We start from the raw sequence: 23,132 nt of genomic DNA, 5'->3' as shown, positions 1-23,132 counted from the left end.
AATTTGACCCCGGACCAAAGTGGAAATCGGCTTCGAAGGGGGGGGGCCCAATTGTCAGAAGTCTTTCGCATCGATTTCAGGTTTGGTTCCTACTCTTCTCGTTCGCCACCCGCCGTGTCTGCCCACGACGGTTCCTATCCAATCGAATGCTTGAGTTGGGTTGAATCTTTCTACCTCTTACTTTTCTTTTTGTGGTCTTTCTTGGTGGGTAATTCTAGGCACACAAAGAACAAGTCGTTCACACCAAGATCGAAAAGACTTCCAAATCAATGTTTCCTCGAACGTGGGTCCTTCTCGGTCGACCCAATTTGAGGGGCGAATTGAATTCTCGATTGAATTTTTCGAGATCGGCGTACATCGCATCATTTTTAGATAATGTCTTTTAAGGAGATAAATCAAGTTAAGCGGTCCAGAGAGTCCGAACTCTCTTCTCTTCTTCCTCATCGCCTTACCTAATAGAAGTATGTCATGTCGACATTAAGTGCGCGAATTGATAACCATTCTGTTTTTATCCAAAACTAGTTTTCTGTTCCCGGAAACAGGTTTAGAACAGAAATCCGTTTGGTAACGCAATTTCATTTTTCTATTTCTAGAACAACTTTTTGTTCCAAAACTGATTCTGGACCAAAAATCAGAACAAAAAAAAAGTAGGTTTTCTGTTTTTGAATGAGAAATGAAAACTATTTTTAAAAAAACCTGTATTCTCTCTTCAAAACACATCTCTTCCTAAATTTGACCAAGTCATACCGATTCGAACCGGTTCATTCCCGGCGGGAAAAAAAAAATTCTACAAAAAATTAGAAAAATCATTAAAAAAAAATAGAAAATTCAGAAAAATTGGAAAAAAAAAATCAAAAAAATCATAAATTTCATAAATTTTTTTTAGAAAATCTGGAAAATTTCTAAAAATCTCAAAAAAAATTTCATGAAATCCATAAAAATTGAAAAATTCCAGAAAAATTCATAAAAATTTCCAGAAAATAAAAAAATTCAGATTTTGGGAAAATAGGAAATTTAGTGAATTTTTTCAAAAAAATCAAAAAATAAAAAATTTCAAAACTTTACGGGATGGCTTAAAATACCTATGGCCACCCATTTTGAGTGAAATTTAAATTTTTGAGGTGTCCAAATGGTATTTTTTAAGACTCCTTAGTTTAGGGATTTAAAAGAGGCTTTAACCCCTAAAAACCCTAAATCCCCAAAAGGGTTTCTAAAAAAATGGATTTCTGTTCCGGGAAATAGAAATTTGTGTTGTTATCAAACGGGTTTTTATTCCAGAAAATATAAATTTTATGCTGTTATCAAACGGGTTTTTTTTCTTAGAAACTCGTCCTGGGAACAGAAATAGAAAAATATGTTTATGTTCTAGGAATTGTTTTTGGAAGAGGATGGTTATCATTCGCGTCCTAAATATCCCGCCGATTAATGACCTATAATAAAGGGTGGATAGAGCTGTTGGGTTTGGAGGGGTCGTTTAGGTATTTTCATTGGGTTAATTCGTTGTGCAGGCATGTAGTTCACTAAATTCAATAAATCATATGATCATGCGAGGGTCTAACGGTATAATTTATTTTCGTGAATAGGATGCACTTGAACCCAATTCTTCCAACACTAATTCGACGCTTGAAGAGCGGGGCAAGGTTAGGAAGGTGGAGAAATTCTCTCGATCCCGTTATTCCTAAGTTCCTTATATAGCTCCCTCCAAACAATTCAAGCGAGAACTCGTACTTCTAATGGTTACTTAATATAAAGTTGTAATCTGAAATTTAGTCTCCACCCTTCAAATTGTCTATTGCAAACTTAACCATGTAACCGCTACTTTTGTCGGGTATGCTGATGTTGTTACTAGATTAATTTCTCATGTATTTCTAGTGAATCTTTAAAGGGAAAATTGTCTGAAAAGTCATAAATCTATTACATTTTGACTAATTCAATTATAAACATTTTAATTTTGTCAATTGAGTCTTATACCTTTTCACGTTTTGCTAATTGAGTCCATCCGATTAATTTCGATTGGAAATTGATGACATGGTTGCCGGCGATAGTCGGGGCTAATGTGGACATTTCTAAATAATTTTTTTGGTTTTATCTTTTTTTTTCTTTTTGGCCTAAGGGCTGGATGCCCTCGCCGGCACTGGGTGAGGGCATCGCCGCCCTTGCCCGTTGCTCATCCCAAAGTGAGGGTGCACGACGCCCTCACCAAATCCAGGCAATTCGACGCCCTCGCCTAGTCTTAGCGAGGGTCAAGCCCTCAAGCCAAAAAGAAAGAAAAGAAATAATAAAAATAAATTAATTAAAATGTCAATGTCGACCATAGTCATGTCACGTGGGATCGTCGGCGACCACGTTATCAATTTCCGGCCATAATTGATCAGTTGAACTCAATTGGCAAAACGTGAAACGGTTTATGACTTAATTGGCAAAATTGAAAAGTGTAGGACTGAATTGGTCAAAGTGCAATATGTTCACGACTTTTTGGACAATTTTCCCATCCTTAAAAGAAATATTAAACCTTTTATACATGTATTAATGAAAACTAGCATATGACGTATTTTTATGTCATCGTGTTTTATGAAATACTAATTCGCTTTTACATGTATAGTTTGACAACGATTGTGATAAAAAAAAAAAAAAAGGTCATTCATCACCACCTCCCGGTTCATTCTTATGCCGAAGGAATATTCTCTTTCTGTGCTTTCAAAACACTGCACGCCCAAAATTTCCATAGGAAAAAACCCAATGGATGTTTACGTTAGTGCGAATCAATTCTCCCATTTTCATCACGGGGCATTTTACCCAGATGATCCGACTCCTTAGACTACCGGAAGCCAATAGAACTCGAGAGCGCACCGTCCTCTTTGGCAAGTGACGACCGATGCTGCGAAAGAGAAAACGACTCCTCTCCATTTCCACACATCATCTGTGGTCTAACATAAATCCGTGTTGTTGGTCTCGGGGGAAATTGTCCAATTGATCATAAATCTATTGTACGGATGCCGATTCAATCCCAAACTTTTTTATTTTGCCAATTCAGTCATAAATCTATGCTCGAAATTTCAGTTTAGTCATTCTGATTAATTTTCGCTGGAAATCGCTGTCGTGACGGTGTGCCATGTAGGACGGCCAGTGATGACTGGATCGCCACGTCAGTGATTTTCGATGAAAATTGGTCGGAAAGACCACATTAGAACTTCGCGAAAATGTTTAAAACTAAGATTGGTAAAATTGAAAAGTTTATGACTGAATTGACATCCGTACAACGGGTTTATAACTGATTAAATAATTTTTCCTTGGTCTTCAGGCCTTGTTCTGCTTAGATCCATTGGTGCTTGGTTTTACTGTGGTCAGGCATGGACTTGGAGTAAGATCGTGACTACCTTAATGATCTTTTGATGGATAAATGGCTCTTAACTCTTGTTCCCTCCATCACTAGCTTTTAATTTTATAACTAGTTTCTTAAGAATCTCTTATAATAAGCTGATAGTGTGTAAGTTTTTAATGGATATCGGTGATGCCAAAATTGAGATAGACCTAGTGGTTAAATTCAATCATTTCGCCCTTACCCAAGCAAATTATTTCTCAATTCGGAGAATACTTCTTAAAGTTAGTGATGTGAAGAAGTTTGAAAATTTTAGCAGGGCCGAGATTAATTGACCAACATGTAGAACTTTAAAGAAATGCCGAGATCTAGGCATAACATCTAAAAGTTAGGGGCTGGGGCCCCTCCAACCCCTCTTAATCCGTCCATAAATGTGATGAAGTACTTCGATCAACCATAATTAAGTTGATGAGTACATATTCCTATCATTTGTGGGATTCCGTATCCTCTTTATCTACCATTTCTTGATTGCAATTTGCATGCTGTTCACTACCTCAAATTCCATTTTTGCTGCCCCTCCTTTTACTTTTATGGTGATATTTGCAACACCCACATGGTTCATGCATGTTGGTTGACCTCGTTTGATATTTATACTTGAGATAACACCCGGTCAGAAAGTTGAGTGCTAGACTCTCAAGTCGGGTCAACTGTCGCTCGCTAGACATGCCCAAGCTTGTCACAGGTTGAGTTTCTACATATGTGGTACCTTTTCAAGCTTGCTCATTTACCTTTTGAGCTTAATATAGACTCAGTTGTCTGTTGGTCTAAATCGATAATCAAGCTTACTTTAAATGTCATGGCAGTTCAATACCTTTGTAGTTTTGGCATTGCGTATATTTGCTTAATAAATAATACAAAAGCAACCGACACACACATGTGAGAACTAATCTCTCTCCAATGGCAATGAGTCGCTCGCATAGAATCCACGCTAATGGGGGGCTAACTCATTAATATAAGTGCACTCATCCTTAACAGATGATCCGCGGATGGTCCTGATCAGACGTAACCTGATCGGTAATAAGGAAACAATCTCGAAAGCATAGCTTGATCGGGAGTGCCAGGGTCTAAGAATACTTACTCAACCCTTCCATAGAGTAAAAAGTCGTTTCGCTATACTCAAAATCTCGAGAAAGAAAGCGTTTGTTGAGGCAATCCCGCCTAAGAAAAAGTAGGCCCAGTATGCGGAAAGGCACTAATCCAAACCGAGAATAAGTGCCAAACGATTCCCACCAGTACTTTAAGTCTATGTTATATATCCCCTGGATCTAATGACCGGAGAAGCACTCATTAATTAATATTAACAACCCCAATTGAATAAGCTCCGGATTATATATATATTTCTCCATAAATTATTGGGTGCATCATTGTCGCATCCAGATTTCAATTTGAGGGACCGATTCCTCGGTACACGCTTGCACATGTCGGTCCTTTGGTTTCAAAAGTTCTCGATTGACCTCTTCCCCGAAACCAAAGATTCGTGCATGGTCAAGGGGAATTCGAATTAGATTTAAGTGATGTGACTTTCTAATAAAACCTAATTGACGACTTCACGAGACCAAAAAACAAAATAAAATGATGAGTTTTCTTTGCATTCGTATCTAGATATTTCTACACGCGGCCTCCGTACAGAGAATTCTGCAAACTTTAATGACCGTATCAGAGGCAAATTACGCATTAATCCGTGTGATTAATGCGTTAATATTGGGTATGGACACGAGTTCGATGTGCCACGACATGCCGCATTGATTGCCCCGGTGCTTTAATGCTTGAGAGATGCAATGTCACGGCAATGAATCTCCTTGTTTCGTTTTTTCTTTCTCTTGGCAAGAAATATTGTCGTGCTCGATCGTAGAGCTCGATACATGAATCCTCCGCGGATTTTTGTTAGGAACATCATCAGTAGATGAATTTTTCGAATTTTGCAGGCAATGTTGGATTGTGTTTGAACTATGCTCCGGGCCCTTTTTTTTTTTTTTTTTCCTTATGGGAAGGAAAATTTTAACGTGATTCCGTGGCCAGCTAGAATGGTCACTTGAAACTTTTTTTTTTTTTTTGAACTAGATGCTGCATTTTTCACCATTAAAAAGTAGGGAAGAAACCAAAATTAATATCTCGATCAGCCTCTGATTATCCCAAGTATGTGTACACACGAGGCACGTGGATCCGCTAGTCAACAACAAAGGTTTCTAACTCTCCACAACAAGAAAGTCAACAAGTCTAAACAGTTGATATTGAATAATCTAGAACACCCAAAGAGTAAAAAGAGAAAAAAAAAAGAAAAATTCATTTAAAATTCGCGAATTTCCCCCAATTTTTTTTTTTCTCTAGGTCAAAAAATGCAGCGTATGTTGTCGGGCTTTTGCGGAAATAATCGAAGTTGGCTAAGGAAAAAGGTGGGAAAGAATCGGAGGTCCGGGTAGAAGCCACGTCGACAAAAGCAGGGACGTAAGTGAAAGAATCAGCATTTTTTAGGGGCCAAACCGTAAAATACGAGTAATTCAACACCTTCGCAGCGCGACTCCCGAGAATACTGTCGGGTTCGGGGGCGGCGTACGTACGCGGACAGAATCTACTGAAATCTAGCGCGCGGCGGTAACGTACGGGTTCGCACCAAGAATTTATTTACCGCGAGCGTAAAATAAAATAAAATAAAATAAAATGGAATAAATAAGGGAATTAAATTAAAATACCAATTAAAAAAAAGCGAATAAAAAAACATTTCGCGGCGAGAGAGAGCAACGCAGTGCTAGTGGTCGCTCGCTTTCAAATACCTTTCTTCTCCCTTCTTCCTCTCCATCGTCTCTCTCTCTCTCTCTACTGCTTCGTTTTCTCTCTCTAGAGCTCTCGCTCTCTCTCTCATCCGAGTCCAAATCCGATTTGCAGTGTCGATCTGCGGCGTCGGGGGCGGCGGCGGCGGCGGCAGTGGAGCTCGCGCGCGCGCGCCTTGGAATTTCCGCTAGTTGGAGGGAGAGAGAGAGAGAGAGAGGTCCTTCGTCGCACTTCGCTGCCGTCATGCCCGGCGCGGATTCGGCGGAGCAGGTCGCCACCAAATCCTCCGTCGCTCCGTCAATCGCTTCGGCGGTACGCCATTCCTCGCCCTTCCCGTTTCCTTGTTCTTTGGATTCTTCCGTTTCTTGTGAACTCGGTTAGCTTAGTGCTTCCAAGTTAATCCTTCTGGTTTTTGATCTTCGGTTTCTTCTCCTCCTCCCGTTTTATTTTTTAATACGGGAATCGCGTGATCTTGGTTCAAGATATCGGTTGATTCAGTTGATCGGTTGATCGCCGGAGCCGTCGGAGGCCGCGGTTTTTCCTGGTTCGTCGGGGGATTTCTTTTTCTTTCTTTTTTTTGGGGTCGTGAATGGAATATTCTGTTCTAGTTTTATCCATTTCTTTTGACTTTGCCTGATGATTTATTTTCTTGGACGAGGTGAAGAATCAGTACTTTTGTTTAGTTTGTTCCTCGGTTCTTTAGTCTTTACGGTGCCAATTCATCGCCCTGCGAATTTACTTCCGGCAACTTCTGTTTTTCCTTTTTCGGTTGGTGGTTGGAAGAATTGAATGTTTTTGCGAGGCGGTTTGCACCGGATCAGGTTTGGTGCCGATTGCAAAATTTGATCTGTTTGGATTGAAGTTTGGGTTGAATTTCCGTATGGTGGATCCGGATAATTACCTGATCAGGATATCGAAACTTATGTACTGGGATAGGAAGTCTTGGTTTTTGGAGGACTTGTAAAGTTCAGCCTACTTTTGTCGCTCTACGCCTATTTGGGTAGTGCGCTTATTGGCTCCTTGTTGCGAATTTTGTCACGTCGAATTCCATATGTAGCAGCTTCAGGATGTATGTGGCTTTTCTTCCCTCCCTAATGGATCTTATAGTAGGATTTAATGGGATGTGCTCATAGACGGCAAGTGCATTCTTAATCTTCTTCGGATTAACATATTAGCGTAGTTATTTTAGAGATCTGATGTGGTTTTCTTTCTTCCTGTTGTAGTACTTACTTTCCGTCTTATCTTTCTGCTTTCCCTCTTGCCATTGGATTTTATACATGATCCCAACCGACACATTGTGTAAATTTGTCATTTTTTGTTTGGTAATGGGTGTTGTTTTCTTAACTAATATACTTGTTCGGCGTTGCTTATACCTTTTTTAGATACTTTACTTTGTACTTCTAATACTTGGAATTAGAAACTATGAACTTGACACTTAAAATCATGTTGAATTCCGACATTTCAATAACTTCGACTAATTTTTATTTGGGACAATTTTAAGTAAGTAACTTAAATAAGCTATTCCAAACAGACAATAAGACTTGGTTTAGTAGGTAGGGCCCACTTGTGTCCTAACTCCATATCCGCTTGAGTTTCGTAGTATCGCTCTCCCAACTTTTTGTAGCAAAAGAATGTATTTGGTTTTATCAGCAAGAAAACGCTTGTACCCGCTGGTATATGCACCCATACCGTTTCCTCAGATGGACGGGTGAACTTTTATTTTTCCAGATATTAGTCCTTATGGGATTTGTATGAGAGGATGTGAATAGCCTTCCTGCTTAAGATCAGTAGGTCTAATATGTGATATATAAAATAGGTATATGTGCTAAAATAAGTAGGATGAACGCTTACGTATGTAGTAATTATGGACTTTGGGAGTTGACCACGTTAGTCAATTATGATAACAATGATTGCATACCAGGGATTCTATTGACGCTTGATTTAGTTGTACATTGATGGATTTGCTTATTTCGGTTTATTTGGTTGTTACTCATAAAGTCGATGTTGTATTCCTCTAGTGATTACGGAAGCATTATTATTTTCTTCAAATGGAAGGAAATTGACAATCTTTATCAACCATTGGATGTGTTTCTTGAAACTAAAAGGTGACTGAAGTTGAAGCGGCAAAATAAGTGGTTGCTGAGACATACAAGGATCAGATGTGCACTATGTGTCATGTCTGTGGTTCGGAACTATCAAAGGTATCCAATGGGAACAAGAATCACCAAAATGAAATTATCTCAAAATTGAATGATGGGGCCATCTTATTACACTGTAAATTCTGTGATAAGATGAAGGAGCGAGATTCTACAAGGAGGGATGTCATGAGCCCTTATGAAACGCCGACAATTAGTCCAACAACTTCATTGTCAAGCTGTGACAGCTCCGTCTCAAGCTGCAGTAAGTTTTCTGTGGGCTTTGTCAAGTTTGCCTCGTACATATTCACTTGTTTGAGAAAGTCATTAGTTTAGTTTTTGGCTCATACATAAGCACTAACTTCAATCTTTTCATTTTAGGTGAATTTTCAGTGGACCTGAACCCCAATTATAGGTATGCATCTGTCCTTTCTCTTCCATGTAAAAGCACGCCACCAAGTTAATTAATTATTTAGCACTTCAAATTTCAGAAGCAATCAAGAAGAAGGTACTATACCCAGTAGTCGAGAAGATTCTTCTTATAGATGGGAGGAGCATAAGGACTCTATGTCAGAAGCAACTAGCAGCGGAGTTGGAGGATCCAATATGGCAATGGAGAACAATTTTAAAGAGTTCAACAGGGGTCATAAACAAAATAGTATTGATGTTGAAAATAGGCAGGCTAACCATCTTCAGGAAGTAAATTATATTGGTGTTGAAAATGAAAGTAGAATTGTTAATGGAGTAACAAACAATGGAAATTCTAGAGGATTTCTTGATGAGATAGATTGGGATCCTCCAGAAGCAGAAGACCCGGAGGATGACATGCGGGGTAGTATGGCTTATAACGATGACGATGATGATGAATGCGGTGATGGCACAAAATGGGGCGGTTCAAGTTCTCTGAGTAACAACAGAGATGAAGGTGGTGGGAGCTACAGATTTAAAGAGGAAAAGCAGAAAGCGCTGGACGAGGTGATTAATGGAAAATTTAAGGCCCTTATCACCCAACTCCTTAGATCTTTTGGTGTTGCCCCTTCCATGGAGGGTGGTGCAAGTTGGGCGGACATAATAACTTCATTATCATGGGAAGCCGCTTCCCTTTTGAAGCCTGATGCTGTTGATGGAAAAGGAGTTGGTCCAGATGGCTATGTAAAGATCAAATGCATAGCAACTGGTACGCGCAGCCAAAGGTTGGTATGCTCTTCCAGTGGGACAAATAGTGCCTGCATTTTCTATTTGATTGTTTATGCAAAGGATGTGGTGTGAGTGTGCCGTTACTTTCTAAGTTACATTAGGTAGCATGTTTATTTTTATGTTGATTATAAAATGTTTTCAGTTTAATCTGCTATTAACATGTTGGAGAAGCTACAGTTTTGCTGCATGTTTCTTCTGCTTTATAACAGATTTCCAAACCGAGACTCTATCTTGGAAAAGAATCAATTCATGTTTTCCTCTTGCAATTATTTTACCGTTTATTGATGTATGTATGCGTGCATACTTGCGATTAAAATATCAGATGTTTATAATGCCACTGTTGGTTTTGCAGTCAAGTAATTAGGGGTCTTGTTTTCAAAAAGCATGCCGCTCACAAGCACATGCCCACAAACTATAAGAATCCAAAGTTGCTCTTGATTCAGGGTATGCTTGGACAGTCATTGAGTGGTTTGTCATCATTTAATGCAATGAAGCAGGTAAAATGTCAGGCATTCTGTTACACCCAACAATTTATTGGTACGTTAGATTTTATTGATATTTTCTATCTTCATTGACATTCAAAGTTTACAGGAGGATTATCTCAGACCTATTGTTGAGATGATTGGACTGTGCCACCCGAATGTAATTCTAGTGGAAAAATCAGTCTCTCGTGATATTCAAGAATCTATTCTCGCAAAAGGAATAACGTTAGTCTTTGATATGAAACTCCATCGCTTGGAAAGAATAGCTCGTTGCACTGGCTCATCAATTGTCTCAACTGATACTATGGCAATTCAGAAGCTAAAACAATGTGAATCCTTTCGTATCGAAAAGTTTGTGGAGGAGCATGCTGGTTTTGTTGAAGGAGGGAAGAAACCGAGCAAAACTTTGATGTTTCTTGAGGGCTGTCCAACACGACTTGGTTGTACAGTGAGTGTTGTTTGCTTTTTTTTTTTTCTTTTCATGCATTCTTTCTTTCTCCTGGTATCTTTAAGTTTAGTTGACATTGTAATGATTGGGATCAGTAATTAGAATTTCTCTTATGGTGGAAAAAAATCTGTCTGGGCTCCCTTTTAACTGGAGAGCTGATCCATTCTCTGGACATGTGTACATTTGGAGGTCCATATATTTTTCTTCTGATAAGGGACACATAGAAGTTTCATCTGCAACTTTAAATAAGCCCACACTTTACACTTTTTGTTATATGAAATAAAACTACAGCAATGCTATTAGAAACTGCTGGCCTAAATTAGTTGGTTGAAGTATGAAAAGTGACTTGGGGCACTTACGATCTTTAGTTTAAATTACGTTTCTTTCATTAGGATGATTGAAACAAGTTCATTCAGTTGTTGGTTGGCCAGATATGCTCTTATTTGCCAAGTTTCTTTGTGATTATGCTAAGTTGTTTTGATTAGCTTTTAAGGTAAAGATATCTGAATTATTACACAATTTATTGAGTTTGGGCACCTTTTATGGATGCAGTTTTAGAGACCATACATTCTCAACATAGGTAAGCTAGCTATGCCTTTGAGTGCTGCTTACAAAGAGGCCGTGTGCCTTTCTACTCTTGCTACATTGTACTTACTTTATGCCTTTGGATGTGGTTATCTATGCACACTTCCATTGAGTCTGGTCAGAATGGTTTGCAATAGTCCTCATTTCAGGTTTTAGCAATCTTCCGGGCAGTTTCATTTTTGCCAACTTCTTTTATCATGTTGTGGAAGATAAATTCCTGCTTGACCTTGTACCAATTCTTGGTTGCAGATTTTGCTGAAAGGAAGTCATAGTGACGAGCTGAAAAAGATTAAGTCTATAGTGCAGTGTTCAGTCAGTGTAGCCTATCATCTGATCCTCGAGACTGCTTTCCTTGTTGATCAAAGAGCAATGTTCTCAACCATTCCTTTTGCTGGCATAGCAGATTCATCACAAAGTGACCATTCATCCCCTACCTCAGCATCCAACGGTATACATGATCGCAGTGATGGGGAGGCTACTTCTAATCATAGCTCATGTGCAGTTGATGTTCCCATTTCAAATGGATTCCATGATGGGGATTCCCATCATGTGAAGTCAGAATTGGGGGGAAGCTCACCATTTTCTTATGAGCCATATAATCCGGTTGTATTTTCTGGATTCTCAAGCCTCTCAGCATCACTGAAGAAAGTTATAGGGGTCAATTTTCCTCTCGCTTCTTCTTATCCTTCCTTGTCGTCATATTTGGGATTTACTAGAAAGGAACCAAATGGTCATGTTGAAAGTCCTACTTCCTTGTCAGCAAGCTCAGATGCAGTGGCCATAAAAGATTGTCTGGACGATGCAAAGTCACCCGATGAAGGAGAAGACCAGTCTTTTTTAGCTTCCTCTGAGGTCCTTCCAGAATCGGTAGAAGATGCTCATGGAAATGACCCAATAGAAAACAAGAGTGACATGATGACAGTGATTGATACACAGAGCATTTTAGTTCTGGTGTCTCGTCGTAATGCCCTTAATGGAAATGTGTGTGAGCAAAGCCATTTTTCTCGTATTACGTTCTACAAGAATTTTGATGTTCCCCTAGGGAAGTTTCTCCGAGATAAGATACTCAATCAGGTATATTGTAATTCTGTCTACCAGGATAGTCTGTTAAATGCTATTTGAATTTCTTGATAATCTTCTACTCTGAGAAATGAATTAGTTTTGCTTGAAGAAAATATCTAAGGCTTCGAATTTGAAGAGGCCATTGCCTGTCTTTTCCTATTTTATTAATCTTAGACTAAACTTGCTAGGAAAATTGCATCGTTAACATGTGTCTTAAGAAGTCTTCTTTTAGAATTGCGCTTATAGAGGCTTCTGATTGTGCAGAGAAGCCAGTGCACTGCATGTGGTGGACTGCCAGAAGCTCATTTCTATTACTATGCACATCATAATGAGCAGTTAACAATCCAAGTGAAGCGGCTTCCAAATGATAAGCAATTACCGGGAGAAGGAGAAGGAAAGCTTTGGATGTGGAGTCGATGTGGTAAATGTAAACCTTTCAGTGGATTCAATGGATCTACAAGATCAACGAAAAGAGTTTTAATCTCTACTGCTGCCCGGTGCCTGTCATTTGGAAAGTTCCTTGAGCTCAGTTTTTCTTACCATTCATCGTTTGCTAGATTGGCTAGCTGTGGGCATTCTCTTCAAAGAGACTTCCTCTACTTCTTTGGGTATGCAAAGTTGCCTCAGCTGTGATCTTATTCTCTTATTTGGTTGGAAAAGCAATATTTTAATACATTCTAGCATCAGATAGGTGAACAAGCAATGCCCTGGCTGGGGATAGTTAAGAAGATGATATTTTGATTTTCCTTCCATGTGCTCTGCTGTAACAAGTATATGTTGCACGACCTAGAGAGGCTTTACCAAGCAGTTGGCAACTACTCTACAGTTTAAGCACTATGCTATTCTGAACCCAACTGTTTGGAGTTTGCATTTGAGAGAGTTCTCTTTTTGACTGTTTAGTGGGGTAACATGGGAGAGACTAGTTCAATTTTAGTTCTGTTGCACCCTTTCTCAATTCATTCATATTATGTTGGTTTGTTCTTCTAAAGTGAGAGATTGACGGGCTTGTTCATGCTGATGCAGATTAGGCCCAGTTGTTGCGATGTTCAGATACTCCCCGGTCACAACATACACCATATCAATGCCACCCCAGAAACTGGAGTGTAATAGTTCAATCAGATCAGAGTGGTTTGCAAAAGAAATTGAGAAAGTATGGGATCTTACTCTACCTGTTATCATGAGTTGCAATGGTTAAGAAGGTGCACACACATGCGCTTACACAGAGGGTTTTTAAAAGCAAGTGCATGTTCACCCCAACACTGGACACACCACTCCACTTTGGTGGTGCTTGGCCACTCTTTTTCTCCTTATTTCTTATACCTGACTTGAAAGTAATTATTTCATTTCCTTTTGCATTAAGGTATACACGAAAGGGATGCTGCTATTTGCAGAAGTTGAACGCACCTTAAAGAAGATAGGGCCCCAATTTGCAGGATCTGTTGTGCATCAAATAGATTTACCGAAGGCATTCTCTGACATCAAAGAGATGTTGAAGCAGGAAAGCCATGATTTTGAGGTAGTCTCCTTACTCTTCTGACATAAGTGCATGAGGAGCTACACTCAAAGGTTCTCTATATATGGCTTTTCCCTGTTATGTTGCTCCATAGGAAGTGTTCTAGGTTTTTCTCTTTAATGTTATCAAAAAAATTTGAGCACTTTTGACATGCACAATTTCAGTTTTCCTATTCTTACTACTCAGCATGTCTGGGTCAATAGATCAGTACTTTGTAATGTTGTAATTGTTTTGTTCTTGTGGCTTGTCCTAGTTTAGATATGTTTTCTCAATAGAACAACAAACTGGCTCCTCTTAAGCTACGAATATATGCCTGTGCCGAGTAGGTGCATTACTTCGCCTAGTCTGTTTTGGTGTTTTCTTGGATGAATATTAATATTTTCAGCATTTTTTCAAGTATGACGGACCTGCATTGGTGTTGCACAGGCTACTTCTGTAGGATCATTAGAAAGAGGATGCTGATCCCTCTAGTTTGTAGTTTGTATCTGCTTTCTGATTCTCATTAGACACGGTTGACTTTTAATCTTGCCCTTTTTCTCTATACTATAAGAGCTGTTATCTCAGACTGACACTCTTTTTTCTGGGTGGGATCAGTTGAGCATTCAGAATGCTGTCAAGAATGAGAATCCAGGCCAGAACGCTTATAAGTTGCTTGCTGTGAACCGGTTGTTGTGGGAGCTTTTACTTGAATCATTCATTTGGGATAGACGACTCCACTATCTCCTCTCTGCTGATCCTCCAAAGGCGGCTGCTGTTTCCTCTGGAAAAGCAGCTCAACAACCTGAATCAAATACGGACGGTGCTGCAGGTAGAGGAAATGAAGGGACAGATTTGGGAGCAAATGACTTTTCTGTTAGAGAGGTTCCAATCAAAGAACCTCTTGAGGTAGAAAGAGAATTTTCAGTCAAGGATATCCCTATTGAAAGTCCCATTAGAGAACATGAGCAGGATGATCTATCCGAAGTAATCACAGCTTCTGAGGATCTTCGCGGAGCAACAGCTGACAATTTAAGTTCGAGTATATCATCTGACCAGAATCTCCTTTCAAGATCGGATGTCTTATCTTATGATCACTCTAGCAAAGCAGAGAATCAATCATCTCCTGATCATTCCAGTGTACATAGAACCATTCAGAATTCCATGAGTCTCCTGAAATCTGGTTCCTTTGTCAGCATTAGAGAAAGTCAAGGTCTTACTTCGCAGAGTTCACTCTTCTCCACATGCCAAAGTGTGAATGGATGGTTCTGGAAACCGTTTACAGAGATTAAGGAGTTCTACATGAATGAACTTCTAAGAGGCTACTCACCACGATTTGATTTTGTTAGTAGCCAAACTTCTGAGTACTTGGTCACAACTCATCAGTTAATATCCGAGGAAGGCTCAAGGCTGCACATTCCTCTTGCAAATGATAATTATATCTTGTCAGACTCTGAGGGTGAACTCTCGAGTATCATTGCTTGTGCTTTGGCCTTATTGAATGATCAGCCTGCGATGACAGATCTTGTAACTGATGATAGTCGTTCAGACAGTTGGGTTGCTAGTAAAGCAGCTGAGAATATGCAGAACATGATTCGGGTACCTTCAAGCACTTCTTATTGGTCTTCAAATGGTTCGTTGGACTCAGATAGTGTTCATTCATCGAGAAACACTTTCTCAGAAGAGTCACGGTTATGCAGCTTTGATGGGTTGGTCTTGTTGGATTCTTTGCTTCCACCAGAAAATTTTAAAGCAGAAGTATCTTTGGGAGTGACAAAGTCGCTGGTGAAGGGTAAATACTCAGTAGTTTGTTTGTATGCTAATGAGTTCCGCAATCTCAGGAGCTCATGTTGCTTGTCTGAGGTTGATTTTATTGCTTCATTAAGCCGGTGTAGGAACTGGGATGCAAAAGGTGGAAAGAGCAAATCTATCTTTGCTAAGACTCTGGATGATAGGTTCATTATCAAGGAAATTAAGAAGACTGAATTTGATTCCTTTGAGAAGTTTGCCCCCCACTATTTCAAGTACATGAAACATTCATTTGAGTCTGGGAACCAGACTTGTCTTGCAAAAGTTTTAGGGATCTACCAGGTTTTGTCACTTGAACCATACTACCTCTCCGTCATTTACATTCTATGTTCTTAGCATTTCCGCTTCTTATGTAGGTGACCTTAAGGCAAAGTAAGAGTGGAAAAGAAGCTAGGCATGATCTGATGGTGATGGAGAACCTTACTTTTGGTCGAAATATTACTCGACAGTACGATCTGAAAGGGGCTCTACATGCCCGGCTCAATTCAGCTACTGATGGAGTGGGAGATGTTCTCTTGGATCAGAATTTTGTCAATGACATGAACTCATCTCCGTTGTACGTCAGTAACAAAGCAAAGCGTCTCCTACTACGGGCTGTATGGAATGATACAAGTTTTCTCAATGTAAGTTGGCAGTTGAAGTGATTTTCTGGTCATGTTATTATGTATCTTGCCTCGGTAAGAAATCATTTTACATGCCATATTGTGGTGAGGACACTTGCCATGGGTTTGCTGTTGAACATGCACTATCCTTTCATCCGTAGTCATAAGTTTTAGTGCATCTGCATAGAAATGAGATCGTAATGGCGGTTATCTGACTCCACTTTTGTTCTGTTGTTCAGTCGATTAATGTGATGGACTATTCGTTGCTTGTGGTAGTCGATCAGCAGAAGCAAGAGCTTGTTTGTGGGATAATTGATTATCTTCGGCAGTATACCTGGGACAAGCAGTTGGAGACATGGGTTAAGTCCTCGCTCTATGTCCCTAAAAATCAGTCACCAACTGTCATCTCTCCAAAGGAGTATAAGAAGAGATTCAGAAAGTTCATGTCTGCACATTTCTTGTGCGTCCCAGACAATTGGTGCTCACAAGGTTCTACTGATACTTGCGAGATTTGCGCCATTAGTGATGACTCTTCCAAGTCGGAATCCCAACGTGAGGGGACATGAATGGATTTTCTGCACAGATCAATGTCCATTTTGGCTATCAATTTCTTTTTATTTGCAGTGAAATTCAGCCTGTCCGCTATCAGTGTAAATATGCCGTCTGCAGTGTATATGCTTCACCCCGTCATTGTGCAATTTTTAGCAAATTTCCGGGGATAGGTTTCATTTCTATAGGTTTCAGTATCCAACATGGGATAATATCTTTTTTGGTCAGTGTTGAGGAAGTGTAAAGGGTCCAGGTTGTTGAGGCATGCTATTGTTTGAAATCAATGAAAAGTCAAAGGTTGTTACAAAGCAATTTTGTGCTTATTTCAGAGAAATAAAAGTCTACTTAGTTCATTTTCTGTTACAGCCTATCGGGTGTCTGATTTGTAGCGCGGGCAAGTTGGTTGTCCTGGTAAAGGATGCTATCAACCGTCGGCACTGACTTCGGTAGCTCGTCATATAATCAATTTTGATGAATTTTTCCCCTTTGCTATGTAGCAAATTGCTTTCGCCAACTTGAGAACTTATCAAACCATATTTGCTCATAACCCCGGGACCTAAGGAAGTCTAGGTGTTATCATGGAATACTCCAAATTGCAATCCATGGTGCTTTGTATTCTGAAGTGATCTGTTAGTCGACTAATAAGTCTTTTAATGGCAGTTTCATCTATTACTTTATTGTGTAAGTCTAGATTGACTCATTCTGCTATGAGTACCTACATATTCTGTTGAGGGGGATTCGACAATGAGTTTGAATCAATGATTGGCAAACTTCCTTTTCTTGATCTTAATTCACATAGAAATTCAGGAACTAGGGTCCTAGTTGAACCGGAGAGACCCGAATTCACACTAGTGTCATAGAATTACTCAACTTACATACCGTATGATTAGGTACCAAATGAGCAGGCAAAGCACCTCACGACTTTGTTCAAGAACGGCAAAGCAGATCTACCGGTCATTGTAAATGCAAACTAGCCTCTGAATTCTGAGATTGTTTATAAGACTCAATCAAATTTTAGCAGCTTGAGTAGAAGATACGCTAGTTCATATTGGGGCAATTTCTTGATACCTGATCTTCAGGAGCCCTTCACGGGAAGAAACAGGAAAGGCATATACCAAAAGTCATTATGGAGGATAGTTTGCCAGAGGGAAGCCTAGAAGGACCAGAGTCTTCCTTAATTCTCCTCAATTCAGCAAAGAATCTCTCCTCTCATGTGCCATGCTGCTGCTATTAATCTACATTGTTTGGGATGACAGCTTCTCATTGTCTTCCCTTCCTCTAACAAGAATTTGATGGTCGAGAGCTGATAATAGATGGACGACTCGCTCGACCAATCGCTCTTAGAAATTCAAAAGCACGAGAGTGATCAATCCTACCTCAAAGATGATGATGCTGATGAATCCCATTGCATATACCTGATGAATTTGATCTTAAGCGGCACTGCCCGGCTCAATGTTCTCTTGCCGTCAGCCACCATCCTCGCCTTCACTATTTTCGCTCCACTCTTGACGAATGATGGCAGGTGCACGCCTTTGAATCGCTGGCTGATGGGTTCCTTCTTGGTCATCTCAGCAGCTTCATGTCTCTTCTTTACATTCACCGACAGCTTTCGCACAGCTACCGGCAGGGTATATTACGGGATTGCAACATTTAGAGGCATATGGACCTTTAACGGCGGCAGGAAAAGGCCATGTGTGCCTTCGGATTACAGATTAAGGTGGATGGACCTATTCCATGCGTCGCTTTCCCTGTTTGCATTTCTTACCTTTGCCGCATTGCACGGCGACGTTGTGGGGTGCTATTACCCGGGATTGCCTAAGAAGGTGACGAATGTTGTTCCTCTTGTGGTAGGGTTTGTCGTGAGTGTTCTGTTCGTCTTGTTTCCATCTAGAAGAAGAGGAATAGGGTATCCTTTCCTTCTACAGAGAGACGCCTTCTTCACGAGACGTTGATGGACATCTCGTTCTCTTAAGTATCAAACTACTCTTTCAAAATAAATAGCAGTTTTCACTCCATTATTGTAACCACCGTGTACCCTCAACACTTGTTCGAAGTTTTAGTAAATGTCAAGTATATGCTCTCCAGCAAAGAAGAAAAGATAGATAGTCCTGGCCATGTATCGCCGATGAATGTAGCAATAATTGCAAGTGTCTCAATATCTCCAGATGCAATCAATAAGTGACGAAGTGAAGGAACTCCAAAAAACTTTACTTGCTTGATTTTCAATAGCAATCGGTAATACAGATCAATCATCTTCAAACTATGCAACTTATCAGAATTGTGTTAAACCCATTTCTCTCGTGAAATTTAAAACAAGGCAAGAATAAATAAATCGGAAATACTCTTTAGGTACAATGGCACCGAAGCAGGATTGAAACCCCAGGTGGCTTTCTTCTCTCCCGGATGATGGCTTCTTTGATCGCCGGCAATTTTTGATGCACCTTTTTCCAAATATAGTTCACCGCACCATCTGGAGGGATAGGTCCAATACCACCCGGATGGCCACTATTGTACTCAAAATTTGACTGCACTTTCGCCATGTTTCGACGAAATTTATCCTTTTGCTCTTCAGAAAAGCTTCTGAGATGGTTTACGAGCCAGTTTGGCCTCAAGGCATCTGCGGTAGCCACAAAAACAGAAAAGTCTGAATAATCCAATATCCCTTCGAATGGGAGTTCAATGTTGTCGCTGACGATGACAGGAATACAAAGACTTTGTATGGCATCAAAAAGTCGGCAGGAAGTTGGTGTATCCCCAGCAGGATGCAAGCAGAATTCAGAAGTTCTCATCCCTCTAATGGACTGCTCTCTCCCAGTGGCATTAGGGAAGCCTTCTTCCATGATCACACCGGGCACCTCGACCAGCAAGTCCCACAGCTTCTCTCGAACTATGCCGCCCTGTTACACAATCTTTAGCAACAAAGCATCATAAAGAAGATCCAAGTAGTGGAAGGAACTTGTAGGTTTGATCGCTATCATGAATTAGCCGGCCATGTTATCTCAATGACTTCCTATAAAAAAAGAGCTTGCCCTTATATTGCAGACTAATCCATCTGCTCGCGATACACCATTCTCACTAAAAGCAGATGAAAGTGGATAGTTGCCCAAGTACGGGTACTGTCTGAGAGAGAGCGGCCATTGCCGACAACTGTTGAATCCCAATTAAACAAAATAGCAAACACAAAGACATCAAAATTGATACATTAAAAAAGTGCTCGAAACTACAGCCTAGTCTATGAATCATCCTAGGATAGCACTAGCTCTTTAGGAAGCCATAAAAGGAAGTAGACATCAACTTAGCTATCATTTCTCCTGTAATCAATAAAGCATAACTTACCCGATGCCTATGCTTAGCCCCTTTAAAGTAAAGAAGGGTTTGGCGTTTCTGATTTTCCGATAGATGTAACCTAGGAAGTAGGTGGGTGTACGGCACAATAACATCCTTGAGCAGCGAAACTTGCGTGTGGTGTACCATATCAGACGAGCTACCATCTGAAGACTTAGAGTCGAGCCTGTACCATCCACCAAAATCCACCACAAGGAGAATAGCCGGGGCGATCTCATCCCTCACATGCCACATTGCAACTGGGTCTGCGAAACAATGCTTCAACGTTTAACATAACCTGACAATCAGAGATACAGCATAAGTTCCTAAGACACACATTACCCCTTTGGATTAGCATTGCTCTATCCGCACGACCGCTACGCAATAGTGTACTTGTCAAGTTAAAAATTACTACATTGCTCATCTTCAGCAGAGTTTACACGTAATCCCATTACAAAGGCACGCATCCATGGGGATATACTCAGAAAAGCAGGATTCTAGCCACAACATGAATCGATTCTATTGCAGGAGATGCGAGAACAAAGAAACTGGAACAGCAAACAAAATCTAACAAAGGGTCACATAATTTAGCATAAAATGCCAAGAATTATTGATTCGTAAGGCAACAGCTAACATCAAATTCAGTTTAACACGAATCGCAAAACAAGAAACGATCAGAGCTCGAACCAATACCAGTGAGAACGAACACGTGATCCCGCCCCCCCGACCGCCTCCACGCCTCGGAGCTCCTCACGAGATCCACCACCTCCCTCTGCCTCCCGTAATCCTCGTTCCCCTCCTTCTTCCTGAACCTCCCCTTGTCCCTCCCGAGCTGCATCTCCGCGCTCAGGGTCGCGAAGAAGGGCACGAAAACCACGTCCGCCTCCTCCCACCTCCCGACCCTCTCCGCGAAAGACCCGCCCCTCGACTCCCGCGGCGTCTCGAGATCGCCCAAGATCCAGTACTCGGCGCTGTACTGCTCGATCAGCGGGTTCTCGGGGTACGGCGGGTAACCGCCGGGTCCCCGCAGATGGGTCGGCCCGGATCGGCGGTCCGGGTCGGCAGGGACCCTGGAGTCGGCGTGGGGCGAGGACCAGTAGCTGTCAAGGAGGCCATAGTTGAGGGATCTGGGGAGCTCCGCGACGTGGACTCTGATGCGGTCGCCGAAGGGCGATGGAGAAGAGGAAGAAGAAGCAGAGGAGGAGGAGGGAAGGGGGGGAGGAGGGGTGGCGGAGCGGAGGAAGAAGAGGGAGGAGAGGAGGATGGTGACGAGGGCGAGGGAGAGGAAGAGCGAAGGGATGGAGCAGAGAGCTTTGATGGCGCCGGTGTTCTTGAGCGGCATCTGGTGGTGATGTTCTTCGCCTTCGCAGCTCTCGCCTTGTCGCTCTCTCTCTCGGAATCGCGCACGCAGTGTATAGCGAGACACTTCCACTAGAGATTTTAGTGGAAGTACAATTATTGTAGAAATTTTATAAAAACGTGTGATTAAGTTTTAAAATCGATCGAATTAAGAATTAATCCAGTCTATTTCGAATGAATACAAAATTTAATGTGATCTTCTTGAGTATTTTCACTCGTTTCGACGATATTAAGTGTTAGGTCCAAGTCACAAATCAGACTGATAAGGGTCCCTTTGGCAACTTGTCAAATAGTGAAAATTTCTGTTCTTTTGTTCTCAGAATCAGTTTTGGAATAAAAATCCGTTTGGTAAAATTTTTATTCTCGGACACAAATTTGCAAAAAATTATTCCCAGAATCAGTTTTGGAACAGAATCAAGAAGCAAAAAAAAAAAAAAAGTTTCTTGATTCTGGGAACAAGAATCAGAATTGGAAAAGAAAATTTTTATTTCTTCTTCTTTCCCGTTCTTTTTGTTGTTGTTCTTCTTCTTCATTCTCCGGCCACCGGCGACACAGGCAAGGGCGGCCCTCGCCGGTCTTTTCTAGCCCTCACCCGAGCCGGCAAGAGTCGTCCGTGGCGGTGAAAATTCAGCCCTCGCTAGATCTGGCGAGGGCGGCCCTCGGCCAGGCCGTGAGCCTCGAAGGCGGCCCTCGCCGGCTTGGGTGAGGGCTGGAAAAGGCCGGTGAGGGCAGCCCTCTTCCAAGCCGCGAGGATCCAGCACTTACCCTTGCCCGTGAGGGCTGCGACGCCCTCGCCGGCCTTGGCCTATGGCCGGCGATATGGCCGGTGACTAGGCTATGGCCTAGAAGAAGGAGAAGAAAAAAGGAAAAAAAGAAAAAGAAAGAAAGAAATATTAAAATATTTTTAAAAAATTATTAAAAATATTATTAATGAAAAGAAATTTTGTGCTGTTACTAATCGCATTGCTGTTCTTTTTCTATTCTAGGAATGGAGATTTTGGATCGTTGTCAAACGCCTTCAAATGCTCGGAATCAGTTACCGGGCACAGAATAAAAAAGAATTATTTCTGAGCAGAATCAGTTCTCGGGCACAGAATCGTTGCCATACGCACCCTAAGTTGTAGAGTAGTCTCGACCCTAGCCTTTTTTCAAAAAAATTGTATTCAAAGATCATCTTTCATCCGCAGGTACCATATGTGGAAATCAGATTCAAAAGAAAGGAAACCTCGGAAACGAGAGGTGTCTGTGAGGAAACTAGGGTTTAAGAGAAGCTGGAATTCGAAGATGACTTTGGAAGCAGAGAGCCAGAGATCAAGTGTCGCGACCTAAATTTTCTCAGGCTAATGGATTGTTAAGACTAAGCCTAACTCGGGCCCTCCCAGGCCCTACCAATTCGCAACTTAGGGTTTAAGTTTTTAACATGCAAAAGTTTTCATGCTTGGAGTCGCCACTAATCTATTTGTGGTAGGTCAATTAGAAACCTAAATAAAACATAGGGAGATATGTTTTATTCCTACGAACCAAAGATTCTAAACTCGGGGACTTGATTACGCTAGATCTAGTCTAACGCCCTTTCGGTACCTTTTCTTTTCAAAAATATTTATGCATGTAGTTTGGATCCATTTTAACTTAGTCACTAGCATGTGAGGTGATCATGCGGGTGCGCAAACCACCAAAGTAACACCCAATAATCAAAACATTAAATAATTGCAAGATTGGGAGAATTACTTACCTCGAAGCAACATAAGTATCTGCATTGTTAGCTAGAAAATCACATCATCAATCCTAATATAATTTCTAATTAACAAGTAGTTCACTCAATATTTTTTGGATTTTCACTTATTTAAATGAAAGCTAACCTATATGTAATAATGTGCAAAAATTAACACGCTATTAATGCAGCCCAACATGCAAACTATATGTCATGCGACGACGTGACCTAA

The 23,132-nt window shown here is 40.9% G+C and overlaps 4 protein-coding genes across 10 annotated transcripts in view; 2 read left to right on the top strand and 2 right to left on the bottom strand.

Annotated features, from left to right (window-relative positions):
- LOC115663696 (putative laccase-9) overlaps positions 1 to 10,788 on the bottom strand; it is a 96,174-nt gene extending 85,386 nt beyond the window's left edge. The window contains exon 1 of the mRNA XM_056307468.1: positions 10,785 to 10,788. The gene's annotated coding sequence lies outside the window, so the exon portion shown is untranslated. The remainder of the gene's footprint in view (positions 1 to 10,784) is intronic.
- LOC115686745 (putative 1-phosphatidylinositol-3-phosphate 5-kinase FAB1D) lies at positions 6,267 to 16,818 on the top strand. 7 transcript variants are annotated; one of them, XM_056307439.1, is made up of 14 exons: positions 6,268 to 6,460; positions 8,254 to 8,349; positions 8,440 to 8,548; positions 8,665 to 8,698; positions 8,775 to 9,476; positions 9,833 to 9,977; positions 10,072 to 10,410; positions 11,245 to 12,069; positions 12,322 to 12,665; positions 13,081 to 13,207; positions 13,418 to 13,573; positions 14,165 to 15,637; positions 15,712 to 15,978; positions 16,197 to 16,818. In XM_056307439.1, the coding sequence occupies exons 2-14, from the start codon at positions 8,308 to 8,310 to the stop codon at positions 16,521 to 16,523; spliced, it is 4,890 nt and encodes a 1,629-aa protein (XP_056163414.1). In that variant the 5' UTR covers positions 6,268 to 6,460; positions 8,254 to 8,307; the 3' UTR covers positions 16,524 to 16,818. The 7 variants fall into 7 exon arrangements, with proteins under 7 accessions (XP_056163422.1, XP_056163414.1, XP_056163408.1 ...); XM_056307446.1 differs by lacking the exon at positions 6,268 to 6,460 and adding an exon at positions 6,601 to 6,692; XM_056307433.1 differs by having other exon boundaries at positions 8,254 to 8,548; positions 8,778 to 9,476.
- An 8-nt stretch (positions 16,819 to 16,826) lies between these two features.
- On the top strand, positions 16,827 to 18,530 carry LOC115686797 (protein DMP2-like). The gene has a single exon (XM_030612203.2). It carries the CDS (start codon positions 17,820 to 17,822, stop codon positions 18,456 to 18,458), a length of 639 nt encoding a protein of 212 aa, XP_030468063.1. The 5' UTR covers positions 16,827 to 17,819; the 3' UTR covers positions 18,459 to 18,530.
- A 168-nt stretch (positions 18,531 to 18,698) lies between these two features.
- Positions 18,699 to 21,322, bottom strand: LOC115686796 (probable arabinosyltransferase ARAD1). Its single transcript, XM_030612202.2, has 3 exons — positions 20,524 to 21,322; positions 19,843 to 20,096; positions 18,699 to 19,403 (listed from the first exon to the last, which is right to left on the bottom strand). The coding sequence occupies exons 1-3, from the start codon at positions 21,170 to 21,172 to the stop codon at positions 18,852 to 18,854; spliced, it is 1,455 nt and encodes a 484-aa protein (XP_030468062.1). The 5' UTR covers positions 21,173 to 21,322; the 3' UTR covers positions 18,699 to 18,851.
- Positions 21,323 to 23,132: the final 1,810 nt, after the last annotated feature.

Source organism: Syzygium oleosum, unplaced genomic scaffold (assembly GCF_021117445.2).
Source record: "Syzygium oleosum isolate NSW1041296 unplaced genomic scaffold, Sole_v2.1 Sole_v2.02, whole genome shotgun sequence".
Classification (NCBI taxonomy): Eukaryota; Viridiplantae; Streptophyta; class Magnoliopsida; order Myrtales; family Myrtaceae; genus Syzygium; species Syzygium oleosum.
Note: the sequence above shows the minus strand (reverse complement) of the source record. Positions and strands in the feature narration are given on the sequence as shown.